General features: G+C 43.0%; 1 protein-coding gene across 7 annotated transcripts in view; it reads right to left on the bottom strand.

Moving 5' to 3' along the window:
• Positions 1-19,254, bottom strand: part of NEK10 (NIMA related kinase 10) — a 111,626-nt gene that overhangs the window by 55,915 nt on the left and 36,457 nt on the right. For all 7 annotated transcript variants that reach the window (XM_083404661.1, XM_083404664.1, XM_083404663.1 and 4 more), the window contains exons 20-23: positions 17,355-17,400; positions 15,091-15,212; positions 13,362-13,464; positions 3,396-3,471 (exon numbers count right to left, since the gene is read on the bottom strand). In XM_083404661.1, the coding sequence (XP_083260787.1) occupies positions 3,396-3,471; positions 13,362-13,464; positions 15,091-15,212; positions 17,355-17,400 (347 nt within the window). The remainder of the gene's footprint in view (positions 1-3,395; positions 3,472-13,361; positions 13,465-15,090; positions 15,213-17,354; positions 17,401-19,254) is intronic.

Here is a 19,254-nt window from a genome sequence, read left to right as displayed (position 1 = left end):
GATGGGTACCATAACAGAGAAAGTCTTGCCATGTGCAAGACTGCATTGCTCCTTGCCTGGTTTCTGATCACTGCTGGGTGTTCTGCTGTATTTAAATGTGATTATGCCAATTATGCCACATGGCGTTTCCGTGTGCTGCGCTGTTGCTGGCTCGCCAGCTGCAGCTTCGTCACGCTGGCCACGTGACCCGGAAGTGTCTTCGGACGGCGCTGGCTCACAGCCTCTAGAGCGAGATGAGCACGCAACCCTAGAGTCGGACACGACTGGCCCGTACGGGCAGGGGGTACCTATGCCAATAATAAGGGGACGCGGGTGGTGCTGTGGGTTAAACCACAGAGCCTAGGACTTGCTGATCAGAAGGTCGGCGGTTCGAATCCCTGTGGCGGGGTGAGCTCCCGTCGCTTGGTCCCTGCTCCTGCCAACCTAGCAGTTCGAAAGCACATCAAAGTGCAAGTAGATAAATAGGTACCACTCCGGCGGGAAGATAAATGGCATTTCCATGCGCTGCTCTGGTTCGCCAGAAGCAGCTTAGTCATGCTGGCCACATGACCCGGAAGCTGTACGCCGGCTCCCTCGGCCAATAAAGCGAGATGAGCGCCGCAACCCCAGAGTCGGCCACGACTGGACCTAATGGTCAGGGGTCCGTTTACCTTTACCTATGCCAATAATGCAGTGGTGGGGAAGGGGAGGAATGGATAATTCCATGCTGCCCCAGACGGAGGAATGACCTAGGGGTCTTGGCCACCCCTGCTCCTGGAGTCTGGGCACAGAGATCCTCAAATCGCTGCCTAACAGCTGAGTGAGCAGACAGAGAAGAGAGAAAGAAAAAGCAGTGTACAACTCACAGGTGAAATTCAGGAGTTAATAATCAACCCTGCTCGCCTACAAAAGGCAGAATTGAAACTGGCCAGAAGGTTCACCTCTGTTTCAGATGGGCATGTAGTTTCATTTTCAGTTCTGACCTTGCCTTCTACCCTGTATGCTTCACTCCTCTGCTGACTGAGAAGCCAAACACACACAAACGACTGATGAAGAAGTTACTCTGCATTTCTTCCTTTTGCCCTCCCAAGTCACGGGAAAAATTCCTTCCCCTCATGCCGCAAGAACACTGCTGTTAATATTATCAAATATTCACTGGAAAATGTGGCTCTCTCAGATTCTTACGTTAAAAGCAACACCAGAATGCCAAGAAAGCCAATACTTGATTCACTGCAAATTGTGCTCATTTATTTGTGTTTATGTTGCACTCTGTAAACACTCTGTTTTTGTTGCAATGTGTAAAACTATTTTATTTCACTGCCTTGGCTCAATAAATATTTCTTCTTATTGCTCGTTAAAACAGAGAACTTATAAACTGTACCTCCAGAGCCTGTAAAATGCAATTATCTCACTTCTATGGGGCCATTATGTAATTTTTTTGCAGAGTCTACTGTCTCTACCCAGGAGGTCTAGACTGGCAAACAATCCCCAAACATGGGGGTGGAGAAAGTTCTTTTCTTGGCCCTATAGCAAGAACAACGTCAGTTTCAAGCAGGTTCGCTTGGTCTGCAGTTGCTTTTGTCTTAGCTAGTCATTCTGGCTGAGAGCCAAAGGATCACACAATTAATTCCTTACAACCAAATGCTCTTTTAGCTTGCTTTTGGGGTCACAGGTCATATTTTGGGCATCACACCTATAATGTATATGGGCTTCTAGATTTCAGGGTTCAGAGTCCCAGATTGATTATGCATAAGAATAAGAATTTTATTATTTATATGCCGTCCATCTGACTGGGTTGCCCCAGGCATTCTGGGTGGCTTCCAACAAAATATTAAAACATAGGTAAAGGGACCCCTGACCGTTAAGTCCAGTTGCGGACGACTCTGGGGTTGCGGTGCTCATCTCGCTTTACTGGCTGAGGGAGCCGGTGTACAGCTTCCGGGTCATGTGGTCAGCATGACTAAGCCGCTTCTGGCCAACCAGAGCAGTGCACGGAAACGCCGTTTACCTTCCCGCCAGAGTGGTTCCTATTTATCTACTCGTACTTTGACGTGCTTTTGAACTGCTAGGTTGGCAGGAGCAGGGCCCGAGCAACGGGAGCTCACTCCGTCACGGGGATTCAAACCGCCGACCTTCTGATCGGCAAGCCCTAGGCTCTGTGGTTTAGACCACAGCGCCACCCGTGTGTGGCTTCCAACAAAATATTAAAACATAAAGGCCCTCAAACATTAAAAACTTCTCAGTAGCTGCCTTCAGATGTGCTCTAAAAGTCAGACAGTTGTTTATTTCCTTGACATCTGATGGGAGGGTGTTCCACAGGTCGGGCGCCACTACCAAAAAGGCCCTCTGCTTGGTTCCCTGTAACCTCACTTCTCGCAGTGAGGGAACCACCAGAAGGCCCTCAGAGCTGGACCTCAGTGTCCGGGCTGAACAATGGGGATAGAGACGCTCCTTCAGGTCTACTGGGCTGGGATATATGGATAGGATCCCTGAGTCTGTATATAGCTGAGGGAAAGGTAAAGGGCATCATCGGGGGCCGGACCCCTGAGAGAACAACAAATGTTGTATTAAGAACATCTCTTTCATCTTTTTTATTAGCGAGAATGGGGTGGGGGCGGGACCACTGTTATGCAAAGCATTCCTCTGCAAGACATACTGGCATGCATGTTCCCACCATTTAGTGAGCACCTCACTATCATGACCATGAGAAAGCCAACTGATAGGACTGAAAGAACCATAGAGTCAACAGAGAGATGCTTCTAAGGAATATAGTAAAGCAACTGGGAGCCAATCTGAGGTGAACACTTGGTCACCTGACCGCTACAGCCTATTTAGGTGACCACATTTCCACACATTTCCCAGTGGGTCCGTCGCCAACAATAGTTCAAGTATTTCTCACAGTTAAGATGTCTACTGCTACAGCAAACTGACACATTCTTTGGAACAAGCTTATATAACCCGTCTGTGAAAGTTCCCAAGTGTGGAAAACCATCTTCTGGGGTTAGGAAAAGCAAGACAATACTGTGCATTAGATTATACATAACTGGGCAACTTGAATAGAGCTACAAGGAAAATAGGAATTAGAAGAAGGTTATGCCTCAGAGAATCGAAGGTTCTAATTACTGTTACAGTAGATACTGTAGTTAATTAGCAAAAAAAATGAAGTGTGTTAGCATGTCGAGATTTGCCTGTTTTCACATGAATTTAGATATATTTAATTCCGTGTACTTTAAAATGAGATGGCGTGTCATGATATGCTTTACTCAAAAAGAATACAGAATCCAAACATATCCTAGGAAAATTAACTGTCTGAATCCAACAGTGGCCCCCTATGTAAGGGCTACATTATATTTGGGGCCACTAATTCACTATTTTAGCAGCAAATTCGCAGACCTAAAAGGCATTTTTTTTCTTACCAGGAGTAGAGAATCGTTCCGACAACTGAGGTAAGCTTGCTGTTTTCCTGTTTCTGCTTTGCAAGACCAAAGTCAGCTGGAAGTAAAATAAATAAAGCAAATTTATTTTCCTTCAACAGGTTCAATTACTGATTATAGCTGGAGCAAAAAAAAGTTCACTCATATTTGATATATTATCCCCACCACCTCATTTATGCATTAGCAGGCAACACACAATCATATTTGCTCATCTTCTACTCTTATCTTTGCTCTGTGGCCTGGTTTGCATGTCATGGGACGCCCATTCATGATTTACTGTGAATGAGCGAGAATGCCAGTGTACACTGCTCAAATTACACACACACACACACACACACACACACACACATGCCCTTTCCTTTCCCAAGCTGGAAGAAAAAAAATCTACAGTGCTGACTTAGCATTTATGTATGACTCAGCATTCACAGTTTGGCTTCTCTCCAAAGTAACCACAAGAGCTGGTTCATATATAGCCAGCACTGTGGCTTGATTCCTCCCAGATTCCTCTGATGTGCAAAGCGGGCCAGTTTTTAGGCAGTAGATGGCTCAATACCAATATATAATGCTTATAGAATTTGTTTGTCCTAATGCTCTTATGCCACCAGCCTGGAAATGAAACACAGTTTAAATAGATATCAAAATCCATTTATGAAGATTAGAACTGAACAGATGCCAAGCTCAACAACATACCAGCTATAGGCACACTTACTTAAGCAACTTTTGAATTTAATCTAAGCTTTTTTTCCAGCTACTGTTCTTGGCAGCAGCTGAAAAGAAGCAATTCCCTGAAGCCCAATCCTAGGGTGCAACCTTTGAAAAGGTCACTTAAAAATATGTCAGTGGACGCTTATGTTTCAACTCTTACCTCAGGGCAAAGTATGGGTTTGCGGGTGCCAGACTCCCCTAAATTCCTGGACCCAGTAAGTGTTGGAATTTAATCAAGCCTCCTGAACCCCTGGATCCAGCAAGGGTTAAAATGTAAGGCAGACTAGTTTATATTTGAATGGTTCATCACCCCAGGCTAGCTTCCTCATGAGGTCATTGCTTGGGGTGAGGAACCGTTAAGAGAACAAAGGGAAATGTGATGGACCATTAAGGAAACGAAAAAGAGGGGAGGATGTGTCAGATTGGAAATGGGTGGGGCACCTCCTCCCTCTTTTAAATACAGTGGTGCCTTGCAAGACGAAAAGAATCCGTTCTGCGAGTCTCTTCGTCTTGCAGTTTTTTTCGTCTTGCGAAGCAAGCCCATTAGCGGCTTAGTGGATTAGCGCTATTAGTGGTTTAGCGGCTATTAGCGGCTATTAAAGGCTTAAGGGATTAGCGGATTAGCTGCTAAAAGGCTATTAGCGGCTTAGCGGGCTTAGTGGATCAGCTGATAAGCGGCTTAGCGGCTTGGGGAAAAGGGGGGGAGGGGGAAAACCCCCGCAGGAACTCGCAAGACATTTTCGTCTTGCGAAGCAAGCCCATAGCAAATTCGTTTTGCGAAGCACCTCCAAAACGGAAAACCCTTTCGTCTAGCGGGTTTTCCGTCTTGCGAGGCATTCGTCTTGCGGGGCACCACTGTAGTGAGAAGAAGGAAAGGCTCAGTTTAGAGTTTTAGCACTGGCTGCGATGTGACTTAAAGCAGAAAAGGTTGCAGGCTGCTAAAGGAAACAAGTGGAAAAGCCATAGAAGCAGAGCATGATGCCTGATGTCTGTTTGAACCCAAGGCTGCATCTATGGGAGAAACAAGACCCCTTGAGGGAGTTAATGCTGGGAGCCCCTCCATTATAGACTCAGGTTGCATATATGTGTAAATAAACCGTATATCTGTTTCCATATACAGTGGTACCTCGGGTTAAGTACTTAATTCGTCCCGGAGGTCCGTTCTTAACCTGAAACTGTTCTTAACCTGAAGCACCACTTTAGCCTATGGGGCACCGATTTCTGTTCTCGTCCTGAAGCAAAGTTCTTAACCTGAGGTACTATTTCTGGGTTAGCGGAGTCTGTAACCTGAAGCGTATGTAACCTGAAGCATATGTAACCCGAGGTACCACTGTATACAGTAGAGAGTGCGGTCTTGTTGTCTGGGCAGCCCAGGACCTCCATACACACTGCCCAGGCTTGTTCGCTGGAGAGATCACTTCAGCTGCTAACACAAGAGAAGGGGGGGAAACCACATGGGATGCAAAAGTTACGAGTTACCAGGCTCTGCAGCCACAGCTGGAACTGTCATTCACCAGCAATTTGACCTCACCTCCAAAGGTGCACTCCATTGTCTCTCGAGACTGACAAGTGCCAACAACAATTTGGACAGCTCTTAAGATATCGTAACCGTAAGTTATCGTGGTGGTTCCTGATATCAAGAAACAAGTTTTCATCTCTGTTTGGATGCCATTGGATGCCATTTTGAATCAAGATGGCAGATTGAACCTTTCAAAACTGCATCGATTTTAACCACTGAGTTCAAAATTTCACTGATTTTGTTTGACCTCCTGAACAATGCTCCGTGAAGTTCTGCATGCTAAGGTATAAGTTGACATAATACTTCCATGTTCAACTCCCTCCCTCTCACAAATATACAGTATTTACCTCTCTAAGCCTGCAAGCCTATGCACACCTTTTGTAAGCGAGTAAGCGAGTCCCATGGAGGGAGACAGTGGAACTGACTTCTGAGCAAACAGGCTATGGGGAAAGGGAAATACTATGATATGTGTTTATACGTATTTTACAAATAGAAGGCTCAGAACGACACGGAAAACCCTAATTTGCCCAAAGCAGGGGGGTGGGGGGGGACAAAGGATGGGACAGAATTGGAAATTTGGTTTCCTGCTGGTGTCCAAACCATCAAATGATCCTCCCATTTACTTCAACCTATAGAGCAATGACCTATTAGTTAATCCAAATGCCAAACTTCTAAAAGGTCATGCTCTGTGCCGGGCTTACTCAGTTCTGAAAAGTGAAAAATGACAAGCATATATATATATATATATATATATATATAATTTTTATTTATTTTAGACAGAGAGAGAAAAGAAAATGGCATCAGCCCTTGAATATGTTGTCAGAAGCTACTGCTTCACCTTGCATCATAGCTGAAATGCTAAAATTTGTGTTGTTTTGTGATGATGCCTGTTTATGCCTCTTCCCCTGCTCTTTCCCCAATAAATATGCAACTGTGATACCATAGCCACTACCAGTAGTACTTCAGGCTGTTTACAAAACAAAAAAACCAGGCTGAAATAGCTCTGGCATTCAGCATTAAACACTGTAAAAAGAAATAAAGAAATAAAGAAAACAGGTGTGAGATGGAGCCAACTGTACCTCCATGAAAGCAGGTCATTTTGTTCAAGTAGCTGTTTCCCACATTCTTTATACAACCACTGGGAATACTATCCTGACTCGAGAAAAGCTTTTGTCACCTGCATCCAATTTAGGGTTTAGATGGATGTGATGCCAGTTTTAGATGTTTAGATCAGTACAGCTAGAGGTAATGTTTTAAGAGGTTTTAATGCTACCTTGAAAACCCACACACACTCTTCTGTTCTAATACAAGCTTTGTAAAAAAATAAAATAAAAATAAAGGTGTCTTGCAAGTTTACAGTAGTAGCATAGCACCAAATAAGACAAGGCTGGAGTAACTCCACCGTCTTGCTTTCTCTCCATTGCATTCCATGCTAACGTTTTTCAAGGGCTGTTTTGGGCACCTTGCAAAAGCTATTCCAGTCCTCTACTGGAAAAGGTTGAATGAGCGAGAAGATGGGCTGCTAAACATAATGCAAGAGCACCATGCAGTGGCTGCCTGTTTTAATGCAGCCTGTCTCATACTTAAAACTACTTTTCTAGGAGGTAAAAACTGCACAAACAGTAAAACGCCTCCTTGTGCAAGGCACGACTACTCTGTTACTAGGCAAGCTTTGACAATGTTTCAAATCCACAAATGCAATCTGAAGTGATATAATAACACAGAGGACCGTAGGATGGAATGCCCATAACATCTGTATAGTGTTAGAATTAGTATTGTGCACAATACTGCATCAAGTAATAAGGAGAAAAGACTGCATTTGGAAATTATGGAAAAGGAGGGGAAATTCTGGTTCAAGGTTTCTGATGCGCTTGCCTTGCTTTTGAGATTGCCAAGGGGCATTTGTGAATGTCCGTCCTTTCATTCTACAAGTCATCTCACCAGGACTTGCACTCTGCAACCTTTGCAGGCAGCTGCACTTTCATCTAAGTCCAGAGTACGGAATCAGGAAGTAATTCCTCCCATGGGGCTTTTCCAGATCAGAAAGCACAGGCAGTCAGGTAAGTGAAACTCAAAGTCCCGTACCAACCTGAATTCTCTTCTTCTTTTTTGCAAACCATCTTTATTGGTTTCTTGTAATTGACATTCATAAAATCACATTATAACATCTCAGTTCTCCTATGACTAAACATGCATTTCTAAATAATAATAAAGAAAACCAAAACAAAAATTTGTGCTTAATTGCTTGATTCATTTGTATTCCTTTTATACTTGACTTTCCTCCCCTTCTTACTTGGGTCCTCAGTATGACTTAGTTGAGTGCCTCTCTTAACACATATATGAGTTTGTTTTCCTGTTTTCCCACTATATTTTAGTATTTTTTCTTACAGAAGTTATTCTAAACCAGTCAAAATTTCAATTTCCCCATGAAAGCCTTTCAAATATCTTTGATTATGTTCCAATCTTTTTTAAATGTTTGTTTTATTTGATCTCTTATCCGCCCAGTCAACTTGTCCATCTCCGCGTACTCCATTAATTTGGTCAATCAATCTATTTTGGTCGGTAAACACTCCATTTTCCAGTTCTGTGCTATCACAACTCTTGCTGGTGGCGTACATGAATACTTCCTTTAAATCTTTTGGAATCTCATTTCCCACAATACCCAATAGGAATGCTTCTGGTTTTGGGGGGGAATGAGATTTTAAACATCCTTTTTAAATCATTATAAATGAGATCCCAAACCTAAATTCTCAATAATTTATTGTTCTGAAAATGAGGCGGAAAAATGGAAGCCTCTTTAGCGGGTGAAGAAAACATCTGAGAAATCAGAGGATGGATTTTGGCAGAGCACTAGCTATAATGTTCTCATCTGTTACAGCAGACCAGGCTTGGCCAAGACAACGCTCTCCAGATATTTTAGATTGTAAGCCTCGTCATCAGCCCCATCAGGCCACAGCTTTGTTTTCAGGGGCTGATTGTAGCTCAAAACATCTGGAGAGGGCACCAAGTTGCTGAAGGCTGCATGTACACAGGTGTATATGGTTGAGCAGCAGACAAGAGGCATGCCTGCACTTTGAGCAATGTGACAATACAGCTGTTTTATTTTGCTCGTGCTCCATGCTTCCATGTCACTTGGTTCCGTTCAGCCAAATAAATTAAAACTTACAGCGTTCCATCCTGTATAATTTATATCCGGACACCAGCACTGAACATGAGCCTCTGAAATGCACAGTAAGGAGTCTGGCGCTCTCCTTCACATCAATCGGCTGTGGAAGAGCACTATTAAAGCGTTACCTTTGGGAGCAAATCTACTAATGAGCGGTCCTCTTTCCTTTTCGGGGCCTGGAGAGATGCCAGCCAATTATATATACATTACTTAAAAAGAAGCTATATTATATAAGCATGAACAGAATCCCAGCGCTAACATGAAGATGATACTAGGGAAATCCTGGAAGAACGAGAGACTGCAAAATGTTTAAAACAGAATAAAAGTTGTGGAAGTTACTCTACAATACAAATAAGCAAATAGAAGCATAAACCTGCCTTCCACAATCTGAAGCCATCCAGCTTTTCTGGACTACAATTCCTATCAGCCCTAGATGGTATGGCCAATGTTCAGGGATGGTTTAAGTCCAAAAATCTAAAGAGGTCAAGGCTGGGAAATTTAGCCTAAAGCAAATAGCCAGGTTCCATTTTTACTAAGCCTATCCATTTGATACAGTGTTTACGTTTCACATGGTGTGTGTTTTTCTTTCCCTTTCATCACCAGAATCACAGGAATAAAAGAGAGGAGGCAGAGTAATAAAGACTGCAAGCCCTGTTTACTTGGGGGTAAGCCCCATTGAATTCAATGGGACTTACTTATGAGTAGACAAGGGTTTGGTATCGGCTGTTGGCTTGCCCTGATTTAAATGTTCTTCTCCATAATGTCAGGGCAGCTGCTTTTAGGCACAAAGCAACGGCCTCTCTTTTCAGTCACGTTTTTGGAATTTAACTTGGTGAGTTTTAGATATTGTGGCTTCCTCAATGGGTATAATGTGTCAGACTGCTTTTTAGGTTAATGAATGTTTTCAGCTTCTATTTTGTTCTAGTTTCGCATTGGTTTTAATTCTTGTATTGTGCTGCAAACCGCTTTTGAGATTGCTTTTCATAAAAAGCACTAATAACTGAAATTCATAATGCTGTATGTACTTTATCTAGATTTTAACCCTGCTTTGTAACATTCCCCCACAAAGTGTCAGAGAACGTTATTATAAATATATATCCAAAACCTTACTATAAGTATACATTCAACCAAAACATAAAATAACAAAAAAGTGCAAAACACATTAATGATACACAAATCTAATGACAGGGGTTTTTTTACTTTTAAAATCAGCAGCAGAATCATAATTATAAACCAGATATTTAACAGAATGTTAGGCTGTGGTTCAAGTCTGTCACTGCACAAATTATGGGATCAGGTACTGTAATGGTTCTAGGGGTTGCTCGTGCGTAAGCCGGTGCAAACACCTGGCTGGATTGCCTGAGTGAACCTTTTCTGTCCGGACAGCCACTCACCCGTGGCTGTCTCAATCGCTGGCAGAATCCGTCAGTGGGCGTTTCTTAAACTTCTTCCAGCAAAGAAGCTCTTTGAAGCCTAGTCTCCTCCTACTCTCTCTGCGCGAAAGCCTTCTGCGCAAGGAGGGCGTAGGCAGCGGAGGACCTCTACTCTCCCTGCTGGTCCCTGGCAAGGAGTCATGGGACCGCCTTGCCGCTTCCCCCATCTGCCCCCCCTTCTCCACTGCTGCTACGCTGATTCTCTTCCCCAGAAGATGGGCTGCCTCTCCCAATCCCGGGACGCTCTCCGGAATCCCTCTGGATTTTGCTCTCTCCATCCGGCACTGATGGCAGTTCCCTGACAGGTACACTTTACCAGTGTAGGAGAGTTAACCTGAACTTAGAAACTATGATTACCAGCTTCAGAACAAGTCAGGATATTAAGCCAATTTCAAAACCATGGTTTGATATGCTAGTTTGTTCCAAAGTTGGTAACAACAGTTTCCTCATTCAGGCAAAATGGGACATTATGATTAGAGACTTCCTGGATTGGTTTCTTATACCACAGAGGGAGAAGCGGAGAGGCTCTGTGTATGGGCTTGTTTAAATGTGGGCTTATTGAGCTTAGGTATGATTGACCATTCCAGCCAGTTGTTTCTCAGCCTAAAGTACCACACTGGGTTATTCTTGTGTGTATAAAAGGCAGAGAAGGGGAACCATGTACGCAGCCCTGAGGTCCTTGGAAGGCAAGTTCCAGAAAAATGAAATAAAGATATCACGTTGTCCCTATACTCCAACCCTACCTGTTAGCACAGGTGTACTACTGCACAGGGGAACTGCTAGCACATATAGTTATCACATATAGAAAATGGCATTGGGCCATCTCTTCAAATATTGCAAATTGCATCTAAGGCAATGCGTATACATATAAAATATCTGCCAGTCATGCTGTTTTGCTCAAATCCTGCTTACTGGTTCCCCACACGCATCTGGTTGCAGCCACTGGGAGAACAAGATGCTAGACTAGATGGGCTATTGGCCGTATCCAGCAGGCTCTTCTAGTGTTCTTGTGGCTGTGCACAGGCAAATAAAGGAGTGCACTGTTTAATACAAGGATGAGGCGCCTTCCACCCTGCCGATGTTGCTGTACTCCATCTCCCATCAGCCCCAGTCAGCATGGCCAATGGTCAGGAATGATGGGAGCTGTAGTCAAACAGCATATAGAGGAGTAGAGATTCCTCACCTCTGGCTTAAAGGGCTAATCAAGAGCTCGCAATTTCACAACCTTCATGGAAGAGATGTGATATGTTTATTGGCATCTCAAAGAGCTACATGATTTGCTATGCTCAAAGCACACTTAATTTTTCCTAATCCAGCCTATTGGGTTTTATGCTGCTCTACATCTCCTGAAGATGCAGAAGACAAGACAGCCATTCCCAAAATGGTTCAATTACAGTTGATGGTTATTTAGCTATTAATGTGATAAAGCCTTGTCTTTCCGAGGTTTGTTGCGGGGGGGAGGTTGGCTGTAAGTGCACAGTGACTTAAACACAGGCTCAGAAGCTCATAATCACACTATTTAATTATTCATGAAGCCTAAATGAGAAATGGAAACATTAAGAAAGCTCGTTTGCCCCAAAGGAAACAAAGCTAATGCCTTCCCCCCCCCAAACCCACAGTGCTTATTTGTTCTTCATCTAAGATATCATTATTACAGCACACTAACCTAAATCATCCTACCAACTTTCAGAGACACATGCCCTACTCCAAGCAACAAATTAATTGAATGAAGAATTATTAAATTCCTAACTTGCAACAACAGTGAAGATTACCTCTCTCTCCTTCCTTCTGCCTAATTAAATACTGAGACTCTCTCTCTCTCTTTCTCTCTCTCTCACACACACACATCCCACAAGGGGTACTTTCATCTCAACAGTACCCACTCCAGGCTGAATGAATATGGGCTCAGTTGTGTGCCATTGAACGATATGTCAAACAGATATTGAAACAAATTCAGTAATGGGTCAATATCAACCACAACTGCCCACCATCCACTTATTCCATTCCCACTTTGACAACTGTTCGCCAGGGAGCAAATACACTCAACACAAATCTGGTCTCAGTCTGGATAAACATTGGACAGTTGGCTCTCTGAAAGTATATTTTACATCAAATGAAGTTGCAATGACATTGAGCCCATTGGAATTATATTCTCCTTATGTTTGGAAGGGGAACAAGGCACTAGGTGTGCCTCTAACCACCAAAACTATGCATCCGTGTGTGTACATAACATTTAAATATCTTTGAGCTGATATCATTACTGGATTGTGAATCCTGCCCATGTTCAGGCAATCACATCAAGGATTAAGAAACCAGAATATGTACAAATTTGGTGTGAAGACTCCTTATTCCCACTTTGTTCCTACCTCCACACGATCAAGGAAAACCCCGAAGGAACATAGTTAACCACAGCTTCTCTTTACATGTGAACTGAAAACTATGTTTAAAGGCTTCCCAACAAGCCAGGATTTGGAATCCAAATTCCAACATGATTGAAAACCCTTAACCATGATTCTTGGTTGCATGGTTTAATGTTGGCATCCAAATCCTGTCTGGTTTGAAAGTCTACCCATAGTTCCCAGTTCTCGCAAAATAGAAAGTCATAGTAAACTACAGCTTCCTAGTTTGTTTTACTAGTTGTGCAAAGTAAAAGCAGAATACAGAGACAATAACTCTGTGCGTATCCTGGCTTATTAAGCCAGAATTTGATCATCCAAACAGACCAATTGTCACCCTGAAGTTTTTGGAGAAAGGCCAGCATCTAATTTGAAAAACAAAATTGTGCTGTGGCAAATCGTTGTGCTTATGTGTTCCCTTTTTTAGAAAACCAAAATGAAACACCTGGACTAGAAGGAAACCACAAGAGTGTAAAAACAGAACAGAAGCAAGCCTGAGAACTATGAACAACAGAAGGATTTAAATAATAAAGAAATGTATTAAGTTTCCCCATACACAGGAAAGATACAAACAGTATAGTATTGTCTGGAAAGAAAAGGTTTCGCTTGTAGATATGCATTAGAAATGGTTTGGTGATTTCATTTATTCTGAATTAATTTACTGCAATTCACAATGGAAAGAAATCACTTTCTACTTAAACAGTCCAAGGTTACAAAACTAGAACTTACTGATGGTTACTTTATCCTTATCTCCCAGCATGATATTGTTTGGAGTGAGGTCTCGATGGACAATTCTCTTCTCTTTGTGCAAATACCGAAGAGCTAAACACAGCTTTACAACAAAGAAAAGTCTTAGTGCTAATGCAAAGCCATATTCACCAGCAATAACCAAGGGGTATCTTAGAACCTGGGGACATGAGGAGCAAGTGTCTTACAGGAAGAGTTGCATCTAAACTTTGGAGCACGAAACCATTTAAGAAAGCCATTTGCTATAGGGAGGGGCTGTAGCCCAAAAGTAAAGCTGTGCAAGGCCTCAGGTTCAGCCCCATGCATTTTCAGATTGGGCTGGCGATGTCCACTGCCTGAAAGCCCAGAGCTTCACTGACAGGTGTTACGGAAAAGTTTGTTTTTGCTGGGGCAGGTTGGGTCCCCAAGTATTTTTTTTTTCTTTTCCCCATGCCAGAAAAGGGTTAATGTACGGCAGCCTCTGATTGGCCAAGATTCTGAGGGGGGGTTGAAAAGGAGATGATTTGGAGAGACAGTTAGTGAGTTTTGGAGGGAGTGTTGGCGTAGGTTGGGACTGAGGTTGGGAGGACGGGTGGGAAGATAGGGAGTGAGAGTTGGTTCTGGGTAGAAACATCCACTCTGAGGAAAATATCACAAGCTAGAGAAAAGAGTCTCTGAGCTTAGTGTGAAGGACAGTGTGTGGTGTCCTGTAAGAGTAATTAGACCAGGAATTAACTAGGAGGCTGAGGTTAAGACAGGAGAAGTAGAAGCTGTAAAGAGACGGTCTACTTAGGTCTCATTCCAGTCAGGAGGGGAGAGATTCTTCTAGTAGGAGAAGACTCCCAAACCAGTGAAACCTTGGGTCTATTACTTGGAGTACCTCAGGAGTAGGATTGTCTAAGGGGTGTGTAACTGACAGAAAGCACCACCTTGTTAAGAACCAAAGTATTAAGTTAAGAACCAAAGTATTAAGTGCAAAACAACTGAGAAAACCTTGAAGTGAAATAACATTGTAAACTGAAGTATCCTAGGTTTTATCCACTCGGGTCATAAACTTCCTTGTTAAATAAAATCCTTATTGTTTATTTGAACAAATCCTGCCTGAGACTCCAAATTACTAAGTTTTCCCTCACGCATGTCCCCCACAAGATAACCTGAGGTAGTTTGAGGGAATTCATGGAAGTGGTGTTCTGTGAGGCGGGTGCACTATATTTAAGTGAGTGTACAAGCCCAACGGTGCCAGGGGGGAAAGAGCCGTCACGCCCGTTGCAACAGGCAACACAAACAATATTGAGCTAATGGACCAGTGACATAAGTCAGATTGCTGGGTTCCCATGCACAGCCCTCTTAGCACTGTATCTGGGAGGTGGGTTGGGACAGGGATGGCATTGCTTCTGGTGGAGTCCTGTGTTCCTGTGAATTTCTCAGAAAAGGGAAGGGGTGGTGTGTACAGCAAGCTTTGCCATTTTCACTTCTGCTGACGATCACCAGAATCTTACATTCTCTGCACCGGCTCATCTGAGAAGCTCCGTTGTAATATGCTTCAGCACCAGTGACATTTAGTTTATCCCACCTTGGGTGCAATATATCAACTGCATAGCGCAGGCAACGTGTACGCACTTTGCGAAGTGCAAAAGGACAGATCCCTGACTGATAAGCAGCGATGAATGTCTATCCTAGGAGCAAGAAAACAAGAGAAAGAAAAGCAACGAAGATACGGGCAGGTCCTTACTTGAATGAATATGTGCCATAATCTGTCTTCCGTAAACTGTTGCTGCTTCTCCTTCAAAGAATGAAAATGTTCTCCCAGCGGTGCCCCTTCTATGAGCTCCATGACTATGTACAGCCTGTCACCTAGAAGCAACAAAACGAAATAGAAGCAGCAAAACAAGGGGGAACATTTCATTTATGTGCCCAGTGATTGGCCAGGAGGCATTATCGGGGTATACCTCCTGAGCATTTTGGAATCCAGACTGACCAATGATTCCTGTATAGGCAGACTGAGTGGCTTACCACTACTCTGGCAGGAATGTAACAGCAGAGGGATCTTTACCACCAGAAGAAAATGATTAAATGGTTAAACCATTACAATAGTGCCTTCTCAAAAATCCCTAAAACTGGACTACCAGTACAAAATACTGTGTGGCATTCAGCTGTGGTGCCCCACTTGTGCAACAGAAACTTATCATTCCTCTCATCCTGCCCCACTCTCTATGGCCCCCTATGGAGCACCCAAATCTGAATTTAGAATACTCATTTCAACATCCTTAAAATATCAATGACTTCCCTTCTTCTCTTTCCATGGTTCATTTTGCATATCATATTTTACATAAACTAAACCATTCAGTATTACTTTATTACATCCATCAAAACTTATTTACACTGTTGAATTTATCTTAATGCTGCCAATGTTTTCAAGTATAAACAATTTCCCCCCATATATTCAATAAATATTTTCCAATCTTCTTTAAACATAGGTTCTTCTTGTTCTCTTATTCTATATGTTAAGTCCGCAAGCTGTGCATATTCCATTGATTTAAGTTGCCATTCTTCTTTAGCTGGGACCTCGCTTGTTTTCCATTACTGGGCTAACAAAATACGGGCCACAGTAGTGGCATACATAAATAACTAGCAAATCTAAAACATCCACAACACTATAAGTTGGGCTAGTCTTTGTCCGGGTTACATTCAGTGCTTTTTTTCTAGAAAACTAGGTGCCTGTACTCACAATGAAGTTGTTACAGTAAGTGGCGTACTTCTTAACAGCAACAAAAAGAGGTGTCAGTATTGTATACCCTTTAAAAAAGTCCTGGTTACACTAATGGTGGTCAACAAGGTCCAAGTGGAAGCCACCCAGGACTCCAGCCACAGAGATCGGTTCAGAGTTATGAGCCACCTGGAACATCAACGGCATCTGGAATCTAGCACAAGGAACACACAGCCTACGGTGTATGTCTCCATCCTTGCAAACATTTATCTGCATCTTATTCACCTAGGCCAAAATCCTCAACAACCTCTAAAGGAAAGCATGCAGGAAAAATAGAGGATTGTATCCAACATCACTCCTAGTCAGAGTAGATGCATTAAAATTAAAAAACATGACTAACTTGGGTCCATTCAATTACCCTGAACAGGTGTATGCAGATTTTTATTTTCAGACCTGACATAGGTAAAGGGACCCCTGACCATTAGGTCCAGTCGTGGCCGACTCTGGGGTTGTGGTGCTCATCTCGTTTTATTGGCCAAGGGAGCTGGCGTACAGCTTCCGGGTCATGTGGCCAGCATGACTAAGCCGCTTCTGGCGAACCAGAGCAGCGCACGGAAACACCGTTTACCTTCCCGCCAGAGCGGTACTTATTTATCTACTTGCACTTTGACGTGCTTTTGAACTGCTAGGTTGGCAGGAGCAGGGACCGAGCAGCGGGCGCTCACCCCGTCGTGGGGATTCGAACCGCCGACCTTCTGATTGGCAAGTCCTAGGCTCTGTGGTTTAACCCACAGCAACACCCGCGTCCCAGACCTGACATAATCCCGCCTATATACTGATGCTTCAAGTCTCTCACCTTCTATTTGAATCCTGACTAAAGCACAATCTTATACATGTCTACTCGGAAGTAAGGTCTACTGGGTTAAATGTGGTTTACTCCCAGGCAGTGCTAATTTTCTAGAAAAAGAGGTGCTGGAACTCACCACAAATGCCTCCCTTATTCTCCTATAATGGCAATGGCGCCCACCTGAGAGGTACAGAAACTGAGTTCGGTGAGTTCTGGCTGAAAAAAAGCCCTACTCCCAGGTAAGTAGGTATAGGGTTGCACCTGAAATCAAATCAATTTTTCCCAGGTCTCCTAATGTGGGGGCTGCAGCTGGAATATAAGCTTCCTGATGACAACAAAAAATATATAGATCATTTTCTTTTTGTAGTTATCTTTTTTCCCCTTTAATCTTATTATAACAATATACTCGTTATGGAATGTAGCCCTGAAAGTGCATACTTACTTTCTAAGAAGGTTCTGTAATATCGTACGACATTAGGATGATAAAGCTACAATAAAAATAATGTACACAGTTAAGGTTAGATGGAACATCCATTTGTATCATATCTTCCGAATGCTCCTCTCGGTGGCAGTTATGGCAAATAAGATTTTAAGACTGTGAACACCAGCACAGTATCTTGACCTTTGACACTGTGCAGGAATCACTTCTTTATTTAAGATATCGTGGCCAGAATCAGTAAGAGATAACCATAATGTCTGCCTTCTCTATACTGCCTGTGGAAATACTGTATTCCCCGAAATTGCTCAGTTCTCTTTAGTAAGGTTTTTTCCCTCCCTTTTTATCGGTATTTGGTCTATTTATGGCCTACTTTGCAGAATGCTTTAAAAAAATAATAAGGGTAACTCGAGGGGCCAACTTGAATACAATATTGGGCAGGCACAGGTAAGCACTGCCCCGCATTATCAATCACATGATGTGGTGCAATGCCAACGCCCACCAACTTAGGGGGGTGCAGCCCCCTCAAATATTTCATTGTCTCCTATGTAAGGGTTGTTCTATTTCAAGAAAGAGCAATACAGTGGTACCTCGGGTTACATACGCTTCAGGTTACATATGCTTCAGATTATAGACTCCGCTAACCCAAAAATAGTACCTTGGGTTAAGAACTTTGCTTCAGGATGAGAACAGAAATCATGCGGCGGCAGTAGGAGGCCCCCATTAGCTAAAGTGGTGCTTCAGGTTAAGAACAGTTTCACCACACACATACAGTCACTTTCACACTATGTCTTAGATGTATTTTCATATATTCCGGCAGGAAAAATGATATGAGAAACTGGTTCTCATAATGCGACCCTAAGCACGTGAAATCCATGAGAATCTAGCTTAATGAATGTATAGCAAGACTTCATGATAGCTAGCTTAATAATGGTCCTTCATGTATGTTCTATGATATTTAGGGGTTAAACTAGATATTACTTTAATAGGTAAAGGACCCCTGGACGGTTAAGTCCAGTCAAAGGCGATTATGGGGTTGCAGCGCTCATCTCACTTTCAGGCTGAGGGAGCCAGCATTTGTCCACAGACAGCTTTCTGGGTCATGTAGCCAGCATGACTAAACCGCTTCTGGAGCAACGGGATACCGTGACGGAAACCAGAGCGCACAGAAATGCTGTTTATCTTCCCGCCACAGTGGTACCTATTCATCTACTTGCACTGGTGTGCTTTTGAACTGCTAGGTTGGCAGAAGCTGGGACAGAGCAACAGGAGCTCACCCCGTTGCGAAGATTCAAACCACTGATCTTCTGATTGACAAGCCCAAGAGGCTCAGTGGTTTAGACCACAGCACCACCCACATCCCATTACTTTAATAGTGTGTTGGGATTCTGTGCTCTTTCTTTACAAAGCAAAAGCAGCTGCAGAGAGCAGCTATTCCAACCAGGTCCACAATTCAGGTGCGGAATAATTTGTAACAGTCTCCCATATCCTGTTTTCCTGCTGAAATTTGCCCCCAGCTCATTACAGCTAGAGGTTATGTGGGGGAAAGCAAATGTAATTGGAAAATATTTCTGTTCCCTAAAGCAGGGAAAATAGGAACCTGAAAAACAAAGCGGTATTGGCACCCTGTCATTACCTGGCGACTGCCAAGTGTTGTAGCATGACATTTTTTAAATATATATATATATACTGCGTAGGTAATAGAGCAACTTTTTCGCTTTCGTGGTTCCATTAAGCTACAACTCTTTACACACAGTCCAAAGAACAAACAAGTAAAACGTTTCAACTGGAAAATACATTGAAATAGCAATTCTATTTCAAAATATGCACTGAAATAAAAGTCATGTTACTTGCAAGCTAGTTCTGATTGAATTTCAAACTTCACAAGGTGTTCTAACCCCAAAAA

This window comes from Podarcis tiliguerta, assembly GCF_965153285.1.
Source record: "Podarcis tiliguerta genome assembly, chromosome: 12".
NCBI lineage: Eukaryota > Metazoa > Chordata > Lepidosauria > Squamata > Lacertidae > Podarcis > Podarcis tiliguerta.
Note: the sequence above shows the minus strand (reverse complement) of the source record. Positions and strands in the feature narration are given on the sequence as shown.